This window comes from Numenius arquata, chromosome 2 (genome assembly GCF_964106895.1).
Source record: "Numenius arquata chromosome 2, bNumArq3.hap1.1, whole genome shotgun sequence".
NCBI lineage: Eukaryota > Metazoa > Chordata > Aves > Charadriiformes > Scolopacidae > Numenius > Numenius arquata.
The window spans coordinates 131,164,303-131,186,431 of NC_133577.1; the positions used below are offsets into that span (position 1 = coordinate 131,164,303).

Below are 22,129 nucleotides of genomic sequence, written 5' to 3' on the forward strand. Positions count from 1 at the left end.
TTTGAAAAGGGGAAGTGTATAAGATTGACAGAGCCTGTTTAAAAAGAAAAGGAAAAGGAAAAATACATAATCTCCCTCCACCTGCAGAGAATTTCCTTTTGAAGATACCACACTGGGGGCTCAGAGCTAATGCATGCTCTGTGCCAGAACAGGCTTGCAGAAGGACACGTACGGCTAATCACCACAGCATGGAAGCCATTAATAGTCGTTTCTTGTGTCTGTGCAAAGTCACAGTGTCCAAATGAGAAAAATGGGAATGTTCATGAGCTTTGACAGGTTACGTGTAACCACAACAAGGCAGGGCGGAGAAAGAACTTGAGGAACCGCTGGCAAAAAGCATAAAAGACTCGTAATCCTCCTTCAAACGTGTGGACGAGGATGTTTGCGATGCTAACTGCGGTGTAAAGGATGCCTTAGAGTGAACGACGCGGTGGCAGAAAAGCTAAATGAGTTTCTGCATCTGTGTTCCTCGTAGGTGGTCTTGGAAAGGACCAGCCTCGGGATCCTTCTCTATAGGGGGTCCACCAGAGGGTCGATCTCACATTCCCATGGGAAAGATCGTGGATGAAATGTGTGATGGTATTTTTTGTTTCGTGATCTGGACAATGCCACCCAAGGAGATGGAAAGGAAGTTCAGGGTGAAGTGGCCAAACCAGCGTGTGGCCAAACCAGTCACCAGAGTGTGACTTCTTGCTGAAAGCTGCTGTGGCAGTGGAGTTACAGGGAGACATGGGAGCGATCCACCAGTGTGCCCAGTATCTGCCCCAGGAAAAATGGTAAAAATCCTCATGGTTGGTTAAAAGCTAGGAAGCAAAAGTAGGAGCAGATGGTCAATTTTCTGCACGGAGAGTGGTAACCACTGGAGTCCTGCAGAGATCTCTGCTGGGACCTGCTTTGTCCAACGTTGACGAGTCCTGTGGGAGGAGTGTGATCAGCAAGGTGACACTGTGTCGTCGTTGAGGATATGGAAAGGGGCAAAGAAGGAAATGTGGAGAACCCTTCTTGCTTCTGGTTTCCGTTAGATACTCCACAAGCGAGACAACTTTGCCAGGAGGTGTGGACAGTGCGGTCCTGCAGCAACCTGGAGTAAAGGAGAGCAGCTTTAGTGGGAAATCTTAGCAGGGAACGAGCTCATGAATCATTCAAAAAAGCAATTTTAACATTTCATTTACCAAGAGAACCAGTACCTTCTAGAATATTGGGTGATAAAATGATTCGGGTTTTTTTTTTTAAAAAGCTTTTAGGCTGCAGACTGCAATTTTTCAAAGCTGCTTTTCTCCACAGCTTCTGCTGATTTCAGTTGAGGCAGTGAATAAATTCCCATTAGCTGCCAGAAGTCCTGCTGTGCAGTTAGGAGAGCAGGAGCGGGAAGGTAAAGCTGATGAGAGACGTGCGGATTCATTCATTCCTGACTCTGGATGCTTTTTATTTACTTTCTTCTGCTCTTCAGGTACAGGAAAGACCTCAACCTTGGTCCAGTACGCGGAGAAGTTTCCCGATCTGAATTTTCTTTACGTGACCTTTAACAAAGCTGTTGCAGAGAGGGGGAAAAGCGTCTTCCCCAGCAACGTTACGTGCAAGACTTTCCATTCGTTAGCGTTTGGAAGCGTCGGCAAACAGTGAGTGTGGATTTTAGATTCCTTCATTGGAGGCCGAGGGAGAAGGAAATAAGACGTGTCAGGAAAGAAAGGTCTAGCTTTGAAATAAGCCTCCAGGGGCTTGTGCAAGCAAAAAATAATGGGGGAAATTACTTCTTTCACTTGCTTCAGGCTAGATTGTGATTTACGGTTTCCAAATTCTTTCAGATTGGATGGGCCAGTGATTTTAGCATCCATATGAGCCTGGGGAAGCAGACTCATTCCCTGCTCTGCCATAGACTGTGCTGACATAAGCCCCATTGATGGTTTGGGGGCTGTTTTCGCTGTTTTGCCTGTGTTTGTAGCCAAGGAGTGCTCCACAGGGAGAGAGAAAGCCACCAAGAATGGCTTTTTCACATTTCCCATTTACACGTCAGTGGTACAAGCCCTCTAAATGTGCTTTTCTTTAGCAGAGGAGGGGTTTTCTTAACCCAAGTTGTTCTTCTGACGCAGTTTCTGGCCAGTTATTTTGGCACGTCTAAACTGCAGTCAGAAGGGAAAATGAGGCACAACCTGGAAGAAGAGGGGAATCCTCTTACCTGGCTCTGAAAACAGTCTGTAATTGCAGGGATGAATGATGGGAATATCTCTCTGGCTTGACTTTTCATCTATAAAATGAACAAGTTTGTGCTTCCACCAGGAATATAGTGAGGATAAATATGTGCAGATTTTAAAGATATTCCATTACTAGGGCAAAATGGGTTTAGAAAACCTCGCAAGAGGAGCAAAAACGAGCTTGCATTTTCAGCAGGCGTTTCTTGTGTGTGTCAACATGTCTCTCTTACGGGATTTTTTGTCACCTGTGACCCAGCTATAAAGAAAAAGGCAAGCTAAACTTCTCCAAGATGTCAGTTTACTCCATCAGTTTCCTTCTCCGGAACCGCGAGGGACAATCTCTGTTCGTAAGAGGGAAAACAGTCTCACAGACCCTCGAGAACTTTTTTGCCTCTTCCGATGATGAGATCTGTGAGGAGCACGCTCCTATGTGGTTCAAAAATACTCACGGCGAGAGAAAACTTGTCAGTCCAGAGGAAAAAAGAGTGAGTATCTGAGATAAAGCAAGACTTGGGCTGCAAGGGTTAGAAGAGTTAGAAGAGGCTGTAGCTACCCCACATCTCTCATCGTTCACGGGTATTTGTGCTTCAGCTGTAAGAACTGACTGTCAAAATGGGTTTTTTTTACCTCTGGTGACAAATCCAAAGGAACTGGAGCTTCTTTGTTCTCCCTGTTGGCGCAGCTGGTTTCTAGAGAGGAGATTATCGCTGTCTCTGCTCAGTGCAGATGTCTCTTCCCTGCAAGGAAAAGAGAGAAGAGATTGTGTGTATTTATAGCAGTGCCTGAACGGCGCTGTGATATTATATGTAAAGACAATAAACATTTTCATAGTCATTTTGTGACATAGAGTCGAACCCCCAAATTCTCTAATTTAGAGTAGAGGCATCTTAGCAACACTTGAAAAAGGTGGGGTGGACTTGTGGAGAAAATTAGCCTTTCTCCTCCACATTGATCACATCCGATCATCGACCAGCCAGCAGGAACCCAATTTGCGGTCGTTAATTCTGGCAGGGAATGAATTGACAGCCTCAAAATATGAAATCCCTGTAAGCACCTTGCAAGTTGTTCAGAGAAGCCAAAATAAACATAAAGTGTGAACGCGCGGAAGTTAGGGGGTCTTATATTATACTGTCCTAATACCTGAGCCAAAGAAATGTTCAAGGCCCAGGCTGGATGGGGTTTGAGCAACCTGGTCTGGTGGGAGGTGTCCCTGCCCAGGGCAGGGGTTGGAACTGGATGATCTTTAAGGTCCCTTCCAACCCAGACCATTCTATGATTCTTTTTAGGGGGCTGCGTTTGGAAAAGACTATGTTGAGGAAAAGAACTTAAACTGGTGGTGACACAGAAGAGAAGTAGGAGGAGAAAGGCTTCAGAGAAGCTTCTGAGAGCTTCAGAGAAACCTCTGAGAGCTTCAGAGAAGCCTTCCAAGATCTTCTGTGCCTGGACTGTTTTTCTGCTCAAAGTCATCTATCCAGACCCTTCTGTTTTCTCCTTCTAGATCAACGTGGAAGAGGCGAAAGAGATATGGTACAACATGAAGAAGCTGGATGGAGACGTAGAGAAGAAATACAAGATAACTTGTGACGGTAAGAGAGTACAGGTGTCAAACACCCTTCAGAGGGACTCCTCAAGCTGGAGGCCTGTAACCAGTGGTGTCCCCCAGGGGTCAATACTTGGTCCAGGCCTGTTCAACATATTCATCAGCGACCTGGACGAGGGGACCAAGTGTATCCTCAGCAAGTTTGCTGACGATACCAAACTGGGAGGGGTGGCTGACACCCCGGAGGGCTGTGCTGCCATCCAGCGAGACCTGGACAGGCTGGAGAGCTGGGCAAGGAAGAACCTCATGAGGTTCAACAGGGAAAAGTGTAGGGTCCTGCACCTGGGGAAGAAGAATGTCAGGCACCAATACAGGTTAGGCGTGGACCTGCTGGAGTCAAGTTCTGAAGAGAAAGATCTGGGGGTCCTGGTAGACAGCAAAATGACAATGAGCAAGCAGTGTGCTCTTGTGGCCAGGAAGGCCAACGGAATCCTGGGCTGCATAGGGAAGAGTGTGGCTAGTAGGTGGAAGGAAGTCATTCTCCCCCTCTACTCTGCACTGGTGAGGCCACAACTGGAATACTGCGTCCAGTTCTGGGCTCCCCAATTCAAGAGGGACAGGGAACTACTGGAAAGAGTCCAGCGAAGGGCAACGAGGATGATTCAAGGATTGGAGCGTCTCCCTTATGAAGAAAGGCTGAGAGAGCTGGGACTCTTTAGCCTGGAGAAGAGAAGGCTGAGGGGAGACCTTATCAATGCTTATAAGTATCTGAAGGGTGGGTTGAAGGAGGATGGAGCCGGACTCTTTTCAGTGGTTGCCAGTGAGAGGACGAGGGGCAACGGGCACAAGCTGGAACATGGGAAGCTCCATTCAAATATGAGGAGAAACTTCTTTCTGGTGAGGGTGCCAGAGCCCTGGAACAGGCTGCCCAGGGAGGTCGTGGAGTCCCCTTCTCTGGAGATCTTCAAGCCCTGCCTGGATGCCGTCCTGAGTAACATGCTCTGACATGCTCTGGGCAATCCTGCTTCAGCAGGGGAGTTGGACTAGATGATCTTTATGGTCCCTTCCAACTCTAAAAATTCAGTGAAATTCAGTGAAATTCAGTGATAAAGAGCTGTGGTAGAAAACTGAAGGAATTCATACTTCTTACCAGCTGTGGACCAGGAATGAGCATCAAAAAGTATAAAATTCCTCTTCTCCCGCCAGTAGCTCACCAGGGAGCTCAAAACAGACCCGAAGGTTGGAAGTTCATTTGTTTTTCCTGTTTGGCCTCAAAAGAAAATGGTGGAACTATTCAGATGTGTGTGATTGGCAGCAAAATCCTGGAAATAATGGGTGAGAGGGTGGGTGAATGAATGCTAACAGCGAGCTTTTATTCCTTGCTGCTGCCAGCGTGTCCTTCCCTCTTGCTTCTTAGCGTGTATGTAGATAATTCCAGAGGTAGCACGTACTGGGCAAAACCTTCTTCCTTATTGTTTAATTTGTGCAGAGAAAAAAAACCTCTTCTTAAAGAGTGTTGGAGTCCTCGGTGGACCTGTCTCCTTCCAGTGCAGTTGGGTTGTTTTCTTTTGGGTTTTTTTTTTTTTTTTTCCATGCTTCATACAGCCAAGGGAGATAGAGCAACGTCTGGGAGCAACAGAGATTTTTGCAACCACTCCAAACGTCATGCAAATTCCAAGCAAGAAGTAGGGCCAGAAATGTTTCTTTTTTTAGCAATAAGGGACTTGTTTTAAAAATCACGGTGTTTTACGATGAAAAAATGACCCTCTCACTGACGTGCCTTGTTCTTTCTCAGGGTATTTGAAACTTTGGCAGCTCAGCAAGCCTCAGCTCTCAGGATACGATGCCATTTTTGTGGATGAAGCACAGGACTGCACTCCAGGTGAGCGGTGACAGGAGCCCCAGCCTTCCTAAGCGCTTTACAGGGAGGACGTTCGTGTGCTCAGGGGTGTGTGAGAAGTAAATTTAAAAAAAAAATATCTGCCCCTCAGCTTTGGGCACCCAAACATGCCTTCCAGACCCTTTTCCTATTGCTTTGCTGCTAACAGAGAGAAAGAGAACACCAGCGTAGCCAAGGACGTGGTTTATTACAAGAATGATGAGATATTAAGTGGTTCAGCTATAAGAAAACCAGACCTGCTCCATCCCAGCCTGGCACTGGGTGCAAGCCTTGTCATGCCTTGCACCACCCTGGGGATTCCTGAGGGCTGTTGGCAGGTGGAGGGAGGTCATCCTCCCCCTCTGCTCTTCCCTGGTGAGGCCACATCTGGAGCACTGGGTCCAGTTCTGGGCTCCCCAGTTCAAGAAAGACAGGGAACTGCTGGAGAGCATCCAGCGGAGGCTACAAAGATGATCAAGGGACTGGAACATCTCTCTGATGAGGAAGGGCTAAGAGACCTGGGGTTGCTCAGCCTGGAGATGAGAAGACTGAGAGGGGATCTCATTGATATTGAGCAATAGCTAAAGGGTGGGTGTCAGGAGGATGGGGCCAGACTCTCTTCAGTGGTGCCCAGCAACAGGACAAGGGGTAACGGGCACAAGCTGGAACATGGGAAGTTCCACCTAAACATGAGGAGGAACTTCTTTCCTGTGAGGGTGGCAGAGCCCTGGAACAGGCTGCTCAGAGAGGGTGTGGAGTCTCCTACTCCGGAGACATTCAAACCCTGCCTGGGCACGTTCCTGTGGGACCTGCTCTGGGTGACCCTGCTCTGGCAGGGGGTTGGACAACATCATCTCCAGAGGTCCCTTCCAACTCTGACCATTCCATGATTGTGTGATTCTTTGCTGGGGCTATGGAGAGCACCTCTCTGTTGCAAAGCAAGTTGAATCGGTTCTGCAAGGGCATCTAAGTGGACCGAACTGTGTGTTGAGGAGCAAAAGAAGCTCTGAAATACCTTTTCAGAAGGTATTAAATCAGCTCAAAGGCTTCATCATACCATCTCCTGCCTGTACTCAGTGGAGATCTGGTCTTGCAGTTGCTCTGCTGGCATGACTGAGCCTTTGGCAGGCTTGTTCGAAGTAGACCGAAGGGTTTTCTGAGGTGTGCAATGAGTTTGGGTCACTGGGGATGGTGGTGGATTTGTGCTGGTCTCACACGTGTGGGATTAAGATACTGTGAAGCTCTAGTCCGGGAAAAAATACCATCAGACTGAAAGAGTGGAAGGACGTTTGTAGAACTCCTGGTCAGCTGCACTCTTCCCTTTGCTTCTCCCCAACTTGCTGTCTCTTGCAGCTGTGTTGACCCTTTCTTAAATGCCATGAATCATCAGGCAAGAGATCTTGCCTTTCTACAGGCAAAAGATTTAGATTAGATATTAGGAAGAAATTCTTTGGTGTGAGGGTGGTGAGAGCCTGGCCCAGGTTGCCTGGAGAAGCTGTGGCTGCCCCATCCCTGGAGGGGTTCAAGGCCAGGCTGGAGGGGGCTTGGAGCAACCTGGTCTGGTGGGAGGTGTCCCTGCCCAGGGCAGGGGGTTAGAACTGAGTGATCTTTAAGGTCCCTTCCAACCCAGACCATTCTGTGATTCTATGATATTGTACAGTTCACTTTTAGTTTGTGAACAGGCTCCCCCTTAATGCTCCGATGTTCTCCTGCAGCCCTCGTGGATATTATCCGGTCACAAAAATGCGGCATAATCCTCGTAGGAGACCCTCACCAGCAGATCTACACCTTCCGAGGCGCTGTCAATACCCTCTACTCAGTGCCTCACACCCACGTCTACTACCTCACCCAGGTAAGATGAAGGGTTTGCTGCTGTCCTTCCCTGGACAGATTCCTGACGTGGTGGAAAATGTTTAACATCCTTCTTCTGAAGGCCAGACTGCTTGAGTTTGTCACCGTGGAGTGTTTGCATTGCCTGGATTAGGGGCTTTGCTTTGCTGTTCGCACTGTACTGCAGAGCTCCTTCGGGCCTCTTACTGGAGTGATCCCATCTCTAGGAAAGCCATAGTGGCTTGAAAAATGAGTACTGGGATAGAGAGCTCAGTGTATGGCTTATTTCAAGGAGATCCCTTCATTTCTGGGTTAGTTCTCAGCTCCAGCTGAGCGGGCAGGGGCAAATATCCATCTTCTCATCTTGCCAGTCGGTTGCGACGGTGGTTCTCACGCACAGAGATGGGAGTTAGAAGGAAGCAAGGAGATGAATTTTGTTCTGGCAGTGACCTCCTTGAAATAAAACCACGTTGATTAAGGAGGACACATTTGCTGGCTGTACACACCATCTTTTTTTCTGGCTCTGTACAAACTCTGGCATTACCACCTCTGTCCCGCCGGTGCCCCTTTTTCTGTGATATCTCCTGCCCCGTTTGTCTGACGAGGGTGTAATTTTCAGCGGCAACTTCAGCTGATCTGGGTTTGCCCTGGAAAAGAGCTCCTGCCTTCTTTCAGCACGAGTGATGCTTGTGTCTCCAGGCTGGATGATCTAACCTGCTCCTATGCCAACGGAAAGCTCACCCTGATGAGTTTTTTTGGCCTGATTAGCCACGTGGCTACACAATTCTCACAGCTGATATAAGGGAGGAACTGGCCCTTTGGGAATCCTTGCAGAATGAATCAGCTTAAACCAGCAATATAAGGTGCAACGTTCACCAGCTCCTAAGCCAGAACGGCCACCAAAATGCCAGTCCACCTGAGCTGCCTTTTCCCCTTGCACCCCGCCAGCCTTGCCGAGGGGCAGGAGCCAGGGATGGGCACGTAGGAACGGGAACCGCATTTATTTGCGGTGGCACATCTTGTGACAGCTTTTGGGACCAGCCTTGCCTCATCTCGCTCGACGAGGCCCTGGGCAACCTCGTCTAGTTGGGGGTGTCCCTGCTGACTGCGGGAAGGTCGGACTAGATGACCTTTGGAGGTCCCTTCTGGCCTGGAGCAATCTATGGATCTATGAATCTCGCTCGTGGAGTTGTTTTGGCTCACAAGAGTTTCCACTTCTCTTTGTTGGTGGAGGTGCTGTGCTCAGCCAGGCACTGTTTTTTTTTTTTTTTAATCATGGCGTTAGCGAAACTTAATTAGAGCTTTGACTTCACGACGCTTTGACTGTCGGCCTCAGATCTACAGGTCAGGAAACCACAAGGAGCAACCCCCAGCCCTGCTCTGCTGTTCGGGTCCGTCACCTCTCCGGCCAAGTGAGGGACCTGGCTCCTTTCCCACCACCTCCAGCCCCTGTCCTGCGGCAGGACAGATGTGCCACAGGGAAGAGTTTTGGAGTTGGCAGTTGGAGAGGCTGGAAACCACGTTTTGCCCTGTACGATAGTCCCGTCTCACAGCACAGTTCCTATCACTTCGGGGAAGAGCGATCAGGGTTTCTAGGAAGAGTTTGGGAGGATTTGGGTGCTTTTCCTGAGAGAAACGTTGTCCAGAAGGTTTGTGGGAATTGTATAGTTCCATATATAGTAATACTTTCGTAGGTTGTAACAAGTTCCTCTTCTTTTCTTGCTGTTCCCTTCATTTTTTTCCACATAGAGTTTCAGATTTGGTCCTGAAATAGCTTACGTTGGAGCGACCATTCTGGATGTCTGCAAGAGGATCCGGAATAAGACATTAGTGGGGGGAAACCAAAAGGGTAAGTCGTGTCTGTGCACCGTTGGTCTCGGTCAGCTCTGTTCAGGGACTGCGAGTCACCGAGCTCCTGCGTAATAAACAAAGTGTCTCGGGATTAACCCTGAGTTATGAAAATCCTTGGGTTTTAGACGCCTGTTTTCGAACTGCCCCGCCTGATGGGGAATTTCTTCCTGCAGGTGACGTGAGAGGCAGCATGGAAGGGAAGATAACAGTCTTATCACGAAGCAATTTTAACGTCTTCGAGGACGCTGTGAAACTTACTGGAAGGGAGAGACTAATTAAAATCCACGTGATTGGGGTAAGAGGAAACTGCCTTTCACCTGTCCCCAAGCCCGTTAGCGCTTGTAGCAGCAACACCTACGTGTGCCTTGAAATAGATGCGGCTGATCTGTAGCACCCAGGTTTAAAACTAATATTCGAGGAAAAAAGCAGCAATCTCTTGCGGCTGGGGATGGGTTATTTGGAGCAGCCGTTCCTCAAATCTGTGCGGGCGATGCTCCCTTTTTAGGCTCGTCTGTCCCTTTTTTTCATGAGATGAGACGGCAACGGCTCCATTCTGCTGGGTGGGGCAGGGGAATCATAAAATCACAGAATGGTTAGAGTTGGAAGGGACCTTAAAGATCATCCAGTTCCACCCCCTGCCCTGGGCAGGGACACCTCCCACCAGACCAGGTTCCTCAAAAGTCCCATCCAACCTGGCCTTGAACCCCTCCAGGGATGGGGCAGCCACAGCTTCTCTGGGCAACCTGGGCCAGGCTCTCACCACCCTCACAGCAAAGAAGTTCTTCCCCACATCTCAGCTCCATCTCCCCTCTTTCAGTGTCAATCCCTTCCCCCTCCTCCTAGGGCTCCCCTCCCTGATCAAGAGTCCCTCCCCAGCTTTCCTGGAGCCCCTTTAGGGACTGGAAGGGGCTCTAAGGTCTCCCCGGAGCCTTCTCTTCTCCAGGCTGAACCCCCCCAACTCTCTCAGCCTGTCCTCCCAGCAGAGGGGCTCCAGCCCTCCCAGCATCTCCGTGGCCTCCTCTGGCCCCGCTCCAACGGGTCCATGTCCTTCCTGCGCTGAAGGAAGAGTGATACTCGGCTGTAACAATTTCCTGCAAGTACTTGCATTAGATGGAGCGCTGCTGACTGCCTTTGGCCGCCGGCAGTGGCACAGCGTTCCTGCATTAGGGACGTAAAAATCAGCTGTAATTGCAGGCTGAGTGTAAAAGCAATGAAAGGCAGTTGGCTCTGCCCTGAGAGGATAAGCATTTTTCAAGCTCTCTTGAAAGATGAAGACAGTTATCGAAGCTGAAGGTCACCTTTGGACTTGTGGATGCCACAGAGGGCTGGGCTGGGCTCATTCGCAATTTCCAGTCCCGTGATGGTCTGGTCCCTGTCTCGATAACACCCAGGAAAGATGGTTCACCAGCTTTGTTGGTGAGGGGAGTTGAGATTTTTCAGCAATGCTGAATGTTAACCCCTTGAGGGAGCCGCAGTTCTGAAGTTTGCACTGACTTTTCCTTTGCAAAAAGCACCCCTGTATCTGAAGAAGGAGCGTCTGCAGAAATTCACGTGCTCGAACTGCAGGAAGGTTTTAACGAGGCTCCACGTTTCAAAAGCCTCAGAGGAATCATCAGTCTTCAAAATCTGAACCGTCAAAACCTATGATTTCATTTGAGATGTTGTCCTGCACCCAGAAACGTAGAATAATATGAACGGTCGTCCTAGCGCTGAGTGTATTTGAGGACGAGCTGGCCTTTTGAATTTTAGGCTGATATTTTAAATTCTTAATCTTTTTTTTGCACCAGAAAGCTGCATATTGTAACAGAATGAGTGTTTGAACTGAAAATTCACTACTGAATCCGGTACTGAAATTCTCGTTTGCCCTTGCAGTTTGGAATAAGTCAAAGTTCAGACAGAAGCTTCTTCTGCTGGAACAAAACGACCTAAATTTGGAAACAAGGGGAAAAAATACTTTCTGAAAGTAAAAAAATAGCCAAAGCAAAGCCTTTTGTTTCAGTTTACACTGAAAAGGAAACGTTTACAGCCAGTTTAGCAGGTTTATCTTCTTGGTGGTGGCCCGTCGCTTCAGGAAAGAGGATGCAGTCGTGCCTGGAGCTGGCTTTTCCGCAAAACGGCGTGGGGTCATTAAGCCAACAGCGTTTATGGCACAACAGACTTTTAAAGTTCATTTTAACAAAGCAACGTGCAGCCATTAAAAGCCAAAATGACCAAAACCTGAACTACTTTTTTTTTTTTTTTTTTGGTTAGCGAAAGCGTTATAGAATCAATTTTTTTTTTTTTAATTTGAAAAGCCCTTGGAATAGAAAATTCTGCTGTAGATCTCTTAAACTGCCGATCAGACAGAGTCCTGTTTCATTGGCTTTTCAGCTGCCTTTGATTGTGCTGCGGCTTCGGGGATTTCAGGAAAACCAGCTCTTGCACCTTCAGCACGTTTCCCTTATTCCCTCCTTTTTAAAACCAGTAACCACTGGGGCCTGCTCTAGCTCTTCTGGAAACTCTTAAGACAGCACCTTTACTCCTGAATATTGAGATAAATTGTTGTTTGGTTTAGGGGCTTGCCCGTTTTGGCCTGAGCAGAATTTATGATATTTGGAAACTCAGTCAACCCGCAGATGAACGGAAGAAAGGTGAGTACATGGTCCCCTGTCTGGTCTCTGTGTGCGTGGTCCTTCTTACAGCTGCACCGGTATTTTCATTTTTTGCAGCAGTGATCACAGAATCCCAGAATGATATGGGGTTGGAAGGGACCTCTGGAGATCATCTAGTCCAACCCCCAGAGCAGGTCACCCAGAGCAGGTCCCACAGGAACGTGTCCAGGCGGGGTTTGAATGTCTCCAGAGATGGAGACTCCACCACCTCTCTGGGCAGCCTCTTCCAGGGCTCTGCCACCCTCACAGGAAAGAAGTTCCTCCTCATGTTTAGATGGAACTTCCCATGTTCAAGGTTGTGCCCGTTCCTTCTTGTCCTGTCCCTGGGCACCACTGGAAAAAGCCTGGCCCCATCCTCCTGACACCCACCCTTGAAGTATTTATAGGCGTTGATGAGATTCCCCCTTCAGTCTTCTCCAGGCTAAAGAGACCCAAGTCCCTCAGCCTTTCCTGATAAGAGAGATGCTCCAGGCCCCTCATCATCTTCGTAGCCCTAATGATGGAAAGCAACGTGCTTCTCAGTGGTTTATTTTATATTTCCTCATGCAGTTATCCATTGAAAACCGACTTCTCAATGGTAGTGTCATAGGCTGTGCTATTTTGGCTGCTTCGGTGGCCGGTGTTAATACCAGAAATGCTGAAATTGTGGGGCCTGTGTCGTGCAGCGCCCCCCCTGCCCCAGCTTTCCTCTGCGATGCCTTATCTTGAGTGCAAGAGCCCAGGAAACTCACAGATTGGGATTTTTTTCCCTTTGTTTTTTGATTTGACTTCATTTTTCATTTAGAATCATAGAATGGTTAGAGTTGGAAGGGACCTTGAAGAACATCCAGTTCCAACCCCGTGCCACGGGCGGGGACACCTCCCACCAGACCAGGTTGCTCACAGCTCCATCCAACCTGGTTTTTAACCTCCAGAGATTTGTTTTAGGCTTTTCCTGGTTTATTTTATTTTTAAACCTGGTGTGTTGAATGCTCTAACACACGCTTTTTTTTCGCTGGTGGATATAATTTAGAAAATAAATCCTTCATTTACAATCTCCCCCTGCCCTGGCAACAGTAGGCAAGTATTGTTAGATATGGGGCACAGGACTTACTGAACTGCCAGGAGGGATTGATTGTATGGGTGTTGTTACTGGTTCTTTTGGAAGGTGAACTACCAGGAAAACTCCTTGCCATCTGGGTAATAAAAGGAGAATAATACAGGTTGGAAGGACCCTGAGGCTGTGTCTGCCCTGAGCCCCAGCCTGGGCTGATCTGATGTCAAATTAGATTCTTTTTCCTTCAGTTTCCAAATACCTCTGGGGACAACGGTTGTATAGACTTCCTAGGACACGTGCTCTAGAAATTTCACTGAATTTCACTGAATTTTTAGAGTTGGAAGGGACCATAAAGATCATCTAGTCCAATTCCCCTGCTGAAGCAGGATTGCCCAGAGCGTGTCAGAGCATGTTACTCAGGGCTGCATCCAGGCGGGTCTTGAAGATCTCCAGAGATGGGGACTCCACACCGTCCCTGGGCAGCCTGTTCCAGGGCTCTGGCACCCTCACCAGAAAGAAGTTTCTCCTCATATTTGAATGGAGCTTCCCATGTTCCAGCTTGTGCCCGTTGCCCCTCGTCCTCTCACTGGCAACCACTGAAAAGAGTCCAGCTCCATCCTCCTTCAACCCACCCTTCAGATACTTATAAGCATTGATAAGGTCTCCCCTCAGCCTTCTCTTCTCCAGGCTAAAGAGTCCCAGCTCTCTCAGCCTTTCTTCATAAGGGAGATGCTCCAATCCTTGAATCATCCTCGTTGCCCTTCGCTGGACTCTTTCCAGTAGTTCCCTGTCCCTCTTGAATTGTGGAGCCCAGAACTGGACGCAGTATTCCAGTTGTGGCCTCACCAGTGCAGAGTAGAGGGGGAGAATGACTTCCCTCCGCCTACTGGCCCCACTCTTCCCTACGCAGCCCAGGATTCCGTTGGCCTTCCTGGCCACAAGAGCACACTGCTTGCTCATTGTCATTTTGCTGTCTACCAGGACCCCCAGATCTTTCTCTTCAGAACTTGTCTCCAGCAGGTCCACGCCTAACCTGTATTGGTGCCTGACATTCTTCTTCCCCAGGTGCAGGACCCTACACTTTTCCCTGTTGAACCTCATGAGGTTCTTATGAGCTTAGTGAATGTTTGCCAGCTCCTGAGCTCCGTAAACTTCCATACCCTTCAGCTCTGTATCTCAAAGTGATGCTGCTTTGTGAAACCACCCGCTCTGGTGAGAGCATCGAGCTTTGATGGTGTTTTGCATCAGTAAAGAGAAAATCCTGAGCGCAAACCACCCGTCACAGAGCGAGGAACTCATCCCAAGCCCCTGCATCCCACAGCAGTGGTCCATCCGCTGCCCCGCATCTGCCTTCCCTAATACCTACTCGGAAATTTGGTTAGAATTAAAAAGTTCCAGTTATATCAATCTGCTACTTTCTTTTCAGCAAACCTCGTTATTAATGACTCCTTTATCAGAAGATGGGAAGAAACTCAGGGCTTCATTGGTTTAAAGGAATATGCAGAGCGCATCGATGACAAGGACCTGACAGTGAAGATCACGATAGTGGAGAAATACAAAGAGCGGATCCCGGAGCTGGTGCAGAAGATTGAGAGCAGCCACGTGTCACAAGAAGCCATGGCAGGTAAGGACAAGCTGTGTCTGTGACAGAGGAGCAAATTCAGGTCTTTTTTCATGGAATCATGGAATCATGGAATGGTCTGGGTTGGAAGGGACCTTTAAGATCATCGAGTCCGACCGTCAACCTAACACTGACAAAACCCACCACTAACTCATGTCCCGTACGATGGTCCTCACTCTCTGAGAAGTGACACCACAAACCCTACGGCAAAATTTTGGCAGTATCGGTCTCCAGCCCTAAATTGTGACATTATCAAGATCACCTCATTCTGCAAAAAAACCCCTACATTTGGATCAAGTTGGTCTTTTAGGGAGAAAGGAAGATGAACAGCAGCTTTTGGGGTACATCTGGGACTCCAGGTGGAGTTCAGTGCAATGAGTGTGCCACCAAAGGATTGCTTGGTGTGACTTTGCTTAGAGGCAAATAAACATTTGGACACAATATTTTCCTGGAAGGCCCTAGGACTTTATCCTACTTTTTGGGATTCCTGTTGGAGTTGCCCTGCAATTTGCAGGCTAATATTTGGCAAGGGGACAAAGCAATCCAGTCAAAACTTCACCAAATAAAGAGCATTCCTGTTTGGGAGTTGGAGCTGAGGCTCAAGCTGCTGAAAACCAGGGGCTTTCCTTGGCAGGGAACTTGCCTTCAGCAGCTGAGATTCCTGACGGAGGTGCTTTGCTTCTGATTTATATTTGGGGAGATGTGAAATGAACGCAGAATGAAATAATTTTATTTGACCAATCTAGTCCCCTAATCATAAGGTGCTGAGGGGATTGGAACATCTCTCTGATGAGGAAGGGCTGAGGGACTTGGGTCTTTTTAGTCTGGAGAAGAGCAGACTGAGGGGGGATCTGATCAACGCCTCTAAATACTTCAAGGGTGGGTGTCAGGAGGATGGGGCCAGGCTTTTTTCAGTGGTGCCCAGGGACAGGACAAGAGGGAACGGGCACAAACTGGAACATGGGAAGTTCCATCTAAACATGAGGAGGAACTTCTTTCCTGTGAGGGTGGCAGAGCCCTGGAAGAGGCTGCCTGGAGAGGTGGTGGAGTCTCCTTCTCTGGAGACATTCAAACCCCGCCTGGACACGTTCCTGTGGGACCTGCTCTGGGTGACCCTGCTCTGGCAGGGGGTTGGACTAGATGATCTCCAGAGGTCCCTTCCAACCCCCACAATTCTGTGATTCTATGACTTGGAACCTCGTGAAATTAAAAATATCATTATTTCTGCAATGAGTGATCTTTTTGTTTTTCCCTTCTTGTTCCCCATCATGTGCTGGTTACAGATTACCTCATCGGTACTGTCCATCAAGCCAAAGGCCTGGAGTTTGACACGGTGCTGGTTGCGGATGACTTTGTGAAAGTACCATGTCTCAGTGGGGATTTCCAGAGAAGAACTAACTTCAGCATCGGTGAGGGAGCGGCTGTGTGTGGTCCCCAACCTGCTCTGAAAGTGGGAAAGCAAATCATGCTGCCGGTGCTTGTTCCGCGAGCCTGTCACAGAATCCCAGAATGGTAGGGGTTGGGAGGGACCTCTGGAGATCATCTAGTCCAACCCCCTGCCAGAGCAGGGTCACCCAGAGCAGGTCCCACAGGAACGTGTCCAGGGGGGTTTTGAATGTCTCCAGAGACGGAAACTCCACCACCTCTCTGGGCAGCCTGTTCCAGTGAAGAAGTGAAGAAGTTCCTCCTCATGTTGAGATGGAACTTCCTCTGTTCCAGTTTATGCCCGTTCCCTCTTGTCCTGTCCCTGGGCACCACTGAAAAAAGACTGGCCCCATCCTCCTGACGCCCACCCTTGAAGTAGTGATAAGCATTGATGAGATCCCCCCTCAGTCTTCTCTTCTCCAGACTAAACAGACCCAAGTCCCTCAGTCTTTCCTCATCAGAGAGATGTTCTAGTCCCCTCATCATCTTCATTGTCCTTTGTTGTACCCTCTCCAGCAGTTCCCTGTCCTTCTTGAACTGGGGAGCCCAAAACTGGACCCAGCACTCCAGATGTGGCCACCAGGGCAGAGTAGAGGGGCAGGATGACCTCCCTCGACCTGCTGGCCACACTCTTCTTGATGCCCCCCAGGATGCCATTGGCCTTCTTGGCCACAAGGGCACATTGCTGGCTCATGGTCAACCTGTCGTCCACCAGGACTCCAGGTCTTCAGTGCTGTCAAGTGCTGTCCTAGTGATTATTGATCTCATTTCCTTCGTAGGAAGAGAGGAGCAGGGGAACATTCCTGCAGTCGAGCTTGTAGCCCTTTAGCAACAGAGGAAGACCAACTCCACGCTTGGGAAGGACACTGCTTTGCTTAGATGTCCCAGTTCATACTTTGGAAGAGCCGGTCTCTTCCCGGTACGCAGAGAGGAGCCTGCAGAGTGAATTTAGAAACTGAGGAAACTCCTCCAAGGCCAAGCCTGTGCCTGGGAGGTGGAAAAACACATAGCAGGGAGCTGCATGTAGAGTCCTGCCTTTGCCTGGAGGGAAGAACATGGAAGGAGGCAGGAGCTATCAGTGGTGTCGGGAACTGCACGGCAAACGCGGGAGAGTGCTGCAGAGCTGCTCTGCAGGTTCATGCTCTGCTGGAGAAGCACCAAGTGTCTTTCCAGAATTACTACCTGAAGCGTTAGAAGAATGGCAGAGCTGTTCATTTTTGTTTTCTAAAGCTATTGATGACTTTTCCTCCAACCTAGGCATGTATCCTGACGATGAGTGGAACCTGCTCTATGTCGCAGTGACACGTGCAAAGAAGTATTTGCTAATGTCAAAGTCCCTGGAACACCTTTTAGCATTGGCTGGGGTAAGTGAAATCTTTCCAAGGTAAACAATCGACAAGCCTGAAGGACGGGATGCCGTCCAAAAGGACCTGGACAGGCTGGAGGAGTGGCCTGTGTGAACCTCATGAGGTTGAACAAGGCCAAGTGCAAGGTCCTGCCCCTGGGTCAATGCAATCTCCGGTTATCCATCCAGGCTGGGGGATGAAGGGATGGAAAGCAGCCCTGCCGAGAAGGGCTTGGGGGTGCTGGTGGATGGAAGATTGGACATGAGCCAACAACGTGCGCTGGTAGCCCAGAAAGCCCCCCCACATCCTGGGCTGCATCCCCAGCAGCGTGGCCAGCAGGGTGAGGGGGGGCATTCTGCCCCTCTGCTCCGCTCTGGGGAGACACCCCCCCACCCAGTGCTGCCTCCAGCTCTGGGGCCTCAGCACAGGAGAGACATGGAGCTGTTGGAGCGGGGCCAGAGGAGGCCACAGAGATGCTGGGAGGGCTGGAGCCCCTCTGCTGTGAGGACAGGCTGAGAGAGTTGGGGGGGTTCAGCCTGGGGAAGAGAAGGCTCCGGGGAGACCTTGGAGCCCCTTCCAGTCCCTAAAGGAGGGGTCTCCAGGAAAGCTGGGGAGGGACTTTTTACCAGATCATATAGTGATTGGACAAGGGGTAATGGCTTCAAAGTGGAAGAGGAGACATTTAGATGAGATTTTAGGAAGAACTTCTTTGGTGTGAGGGTGGTGAGAGCCTGGCCCAGGTTGCCCAGAGAAGCTGTGGCTGCCCCATCCCTGGAGGGGTTCAAGGTCAGGCTGGACGGGGCTTGGAGCAACCTGCTCTGGTGGGAGGTGTCCCTGCCCGGGGCATGAGGGTTGGACTAGATGATCTTTCAAGGTCCCTTCCATCTCAAACCATGCCGTGATTCCATGATTCTAAATGACGGCTCTTGCGGTTGCCTTTCCACCTCCTGCATCCAAACCTCTTTCCAACGTCTCGGACAGGACGGGTGCTGCCAGTTTAAAGAGGTGCCAAGAGAGGCAGCACCCACTACCCGTAAACCTGCTCATCTCTGGTTGTTGTGTTTGGAGGCGGTGTGTGCGGTAGAGAGGCATAAAAGAAGATTATCCTAAGGTTCACCCTGATCTTAAGATTCGTGCTGGGCACGGACTGTATCCTGAGGTCACGTTTTTCCTTCGGTTCGCGCTGTCCTGTGCCGTGGTTTCAACAGCAAGACACGAGGTCGCAGCGCTTTCTTTTTTTGCCACGGTCCCTGCGTTTGGGTGTCGTCTCCCCCAGATCCCGGGAGCGGGTGGGTTCCCTTTTCTGCCCGCGGCGGTTGCCAGCTCTTACTTCGTTTCCTTCCTCGCGAGCAGCTGCTGGTTTCTGCTTGGTTTTTTCTCATCACCGGGGGGTGGGGGGGAGGTGAATGGGTGGGTGGGTTTTTTTTTTTCTTCGTTTTATTTTTTAACAAAACCCCATCGTGTTGCAAGTCATTTGCCAAGGGGTTGAAAAAAAAAAAAAGAAAAAAAAAAAAGAAAAAAAAAAGCAACAACGTGTTCCGGTAACTCGGCTCCCTCTGAGTATTGTTGTTCCCCTTTTTTTTTTTTTTTCCTTGTTTCTTAGGAGCGTTTCCTTCGGGTGGAGCTGACGAGCGAGGCTGCGAAGGACGGGGCCACCGTCGCTTGTTCCGTGCCACAGTGTACGGGAACGCTGCAGTCCAGCTCCCGGCTGGTTGTGAAGAAGCTCCCTTTGACTCACGTACGTCCCTTCCCCGGACCTCTTTGGGATCACGATTCTGAAGCGGGAGCTGGTCGCTTGGAGGGGGGCTGGCTGTTCTCTGTGACTGTTCTGAGCTGTCACACCTGAGGGGGACAACCTGAGGGCTAAGCTTCAGTAGAAGCAAACAAGGGATGTCCCGTAGCTGGATCTCCTGCTCACAGCTCCCCAGCCCTTTGCTTCTGCTCACAACCCCGGCACGTAACTGGGGATGGCTTCCAAACCACATCATTCAGGGTGGTGGTGCAGTCCCACAGATCCACTCAAGCCTTGACCTCTCTTCTGAGACTAACTGTGGTCTCAGGTGGGGACGGTTTTGGGGTTCCGTTGTGTCAGATCCCATTTCTGACTCCTAGAGCCTCTGCCGAGGCCATGGAACACCTCTCACCCCAGTGACAATCTGACTTTTGGGTCCAGTTTTGGCCTCAGTGTCACCTCCTGGCTCTGGGGTTCACCCTTGCCCAGAAGGTGCGGTGAAGACCAAGATTCCCTAGCGCTGTGATCTGCAAGCACACAGTGAGCCTGGTGGAACTCCATGTCCACAACAAGAGATAGATGATGGCTCCAAGCCATCAGCAGGGGACGTAAGCACCGAGATGGGGAAAACCTTGTCCTTTCCCAGCAAAGTCCCTCACAGGGACATTTTGGTTGTTGCAGCTATTAAACAAGCTGGCCCGTAAGGAATTTCCTTGCAAGGGAGGTGGCAGGAGGTGCTTCGGGCACATTCGGTTGCTCTCTTCCCTGGATGTGAGGGGGTTGCATCCAAGGTTGGAAGCCTTCCTCCAGCCTTCCTCTTCTCTGAAATCTCCTCTTTGTCCCCCACAGAGCAATGGCAGCAAGGATGCTGGTGGCTACCTTTGCCACACTTGCACACAGCAGCGCTTTGGCACTCTGGCACCGCTGACCTTTTTCCCAGAGCTTCAGGAACAGCCCGTCTAGCTCTAACGAAGCTCATCTAGTTTTAACGAAGCCTTCCAGAGCCCTGGCTGCGTCCCAGAGCCATCCTGGGTGCGGGACAAGACCTGTTGTCACATCCCAGCTCCAAAATCAGGTGGATATTGGAGCAGAATCTCGGACCAACTCCAAGAGGAAGCCTCCAGGCTCTCAGCAAGGAGGTGTGAGACCTTTTCTCTAGCCCTGCCTTGCCCTCCAAGAGCCGGTCAGCAGAGCCTGCATCACTATACAGAAGAATATGCACTATATAACCTTTTTCTTTTCTTTGAGCATTACCACTCTGTTACCTCTGTCACCAGGAAAACACTTCCAGTGACCGAACTGCCAGGATATCCCTGCCTTTTCCATCGTATCATGCCTCGGTGAAATCCCACTGATCCACCAGAAGAAAAGGAAATGCGATACTGAAAAGTACCCAAAGAAAACACTTTATTCCTAGGAAACGTTTTTTTTTTTTTTTCCTGGAGCCTGTTTTAATAGGGGAAAATTTCACTATCAGCTCCGGGAGAAAGCTGAATTAATTAATTTACTTAATTAAGTAATAATCTCCCAGCTGAATTAATTTTCCTTATTTGCAGCTGAGGGGTTTCCCCAGACTCTGTTTTCCTTCTCCCCGCAGGAAAGCATAAGGGTAGAAGAGAGGTGGCACCTGAAGAACTGCTTTGTTTTGGTTTCAGTCTTAACTCGGAGATAAACTGGAGCGTGATTTTAATCCTCAAATTAAATTTGTAGCAAAAAAAAAAAAAAAAAAGAAAGAAAAGCCGTAATACTTTCTTTTTTCTCTTTCCTTCTGTTGAGAAGTCATTCTGGGTTACGTTTCTTTACCAGCCACCCCAGTAGCGGTGGTGCAAGCAGTGTGATGCTCTTATAAATCAGATGGTGAAGACACCGTGGCTCGTTGTACCAGAGCCTGTGTGACGTGGAGATCAAAACCGAAACCAATTTCAGAAGAGATCTGCTCTTGGACATGGGCCCAGAGCCATAAGCCATGCCCGCTGGAGGAAGCTCGTGCATCCTGTTGATTTCCATGGTCATTCATTGAATGGGAGCTGCTTCGCTGGCTCTTCTTTCACTTTCGAAGCACAGGCTCCAAAAAGACTCTCCCTCTTCCACTCACCTCAGCTTGGGCAGAAGTTCACCCAAGACTTGGATGTTGGATGGAACGGCAAAGCTCGGCGCGGACGTTGGACCAGGTACCTTCAGCGATCCCTTCCAGCCTCACCTGTTTTCCGAGCGTCCCGTGGTACGTTGGGGAGAGGCAGTGGCCGCTGCCGGAGGGTTTGGTCCGTCACGCATCCAACGCGGTGCCTCCTCCAGCTCTGATGGTTCAGCTCCGTGGCACAAACAGGAGGACAAGACAACAGCAGCGAGGAAAGGACGTGGAAGTTAAGTTGTTAGATACCTTCTGGTTTCCAGCTGACTGCTAAAAACCCTTTTGCCATCCTTGCTGTCACCCTTGGCCTCTAGAGCACAGCAATACTGGTGGCCCACGAGCCCTCGTTGCTACAGAGATGGATTTCACCCCAACCCAGCTCCTGTCTGTCCCCGCTGTCCTCTCCACCATCGCAGCTGCCGCCAAAAAATGCAACGTCTGTGTGTGCGTTATTTTATATACAATATATACACGTTTATACATAAACCAGCATCAGTATAAAGCTGCCTGTTCTGTAGCAAGGGAGGAACGAGCGGGGAAAAAAACCCCGCTAATGACAGACAGAGAAGGGAAAACCTGCAAAGGAAAATATTTCCTCGTCGTTTTGTTGCCTTCAGTCTTCGGTAGTGTCTGTTGTGGTCCCCTGCGAGTGGCCGGAGCAGGCAGGTACCTGGGATCGGCGCAGAAAGTGCCTCCGAAGGATCCCTGAGCTGCGTACGAGGGCCGACCCCTGCAACCGCAGCGGGACGGCGTCGGCACCGTTGGCTGCGGTCGCAGCTTCAGCGGCGAATGGCTGAAAGAGAGCAGGAAGGGGGTGAGGACACGGTGGAGGGATGCTCGGCCTGGTCCCCATCTCTGTCTTCCACGAGCAGCACCGCTTCCTGGGTTTTGGGGC

The 22,129-nt window shown here is 49.8% G+C and overlaps 1 protein-coding gene across 1 annotated transcript in view; it reads left to right on the forward strand.

The window, feature by feature from the left end:
- FBH1 (F-box DNA helicase 1) overlaps positions 1-20,814 on the forward strand; it is a 37,649-nt gene extending 16,835 nt beyond the window's left edge. Inside the window, exons 10-22 of the mRNA XM_074166752.1 lie at positions 1,451-1,619; positions 2,449-2,677; positions 3,691-3,778; positions 5,528-5,614; positions 7,327-7,463; positions 9,191-9,290; positions 9,466-9,587; positions 11,847-11,922; positions 14,406-14,603; positions 15,884-16,009; positions 17,283-17,389; positions 18,975-19,109; positions 19,953-20,814. Coding sequence (XP_074022853.1) covers positions 1,451-1,619; positions 2,449-2,677; positions 3,691-3,778; positions 5,528-5,614; positions 7,327-7,463; positions 9,191-9,290; positions 9,466-9,587; positions 11,847-11,922; positions 14,406-14,603; positions 15,884-16,009; positions 17,283-17,389; positions 18,975-19,109; positions 19,953-20,066 — 1,688 coding nt within the window. The 3' untranslated portion in view covers positions 20,067-20,814. The remainder of the gene's footprint in view (positions 1-1,450; positions 1,620-2,448; positions 2,678-3,690; positions 3,779-5,527; positions 5,615-7,326; positions 7,464-9,190; positions 9,291-9,465; positions 9,588-11,846; positions 11,923-14,405; positions 14,604-15,883; positions 16,010-17,282; positions 17,390-18,974; positions 19,110-19,952) is intronic.
- The last annotated feature ends 1,315 nt before the right edge of the window (positions 20,815-22,129 follow it).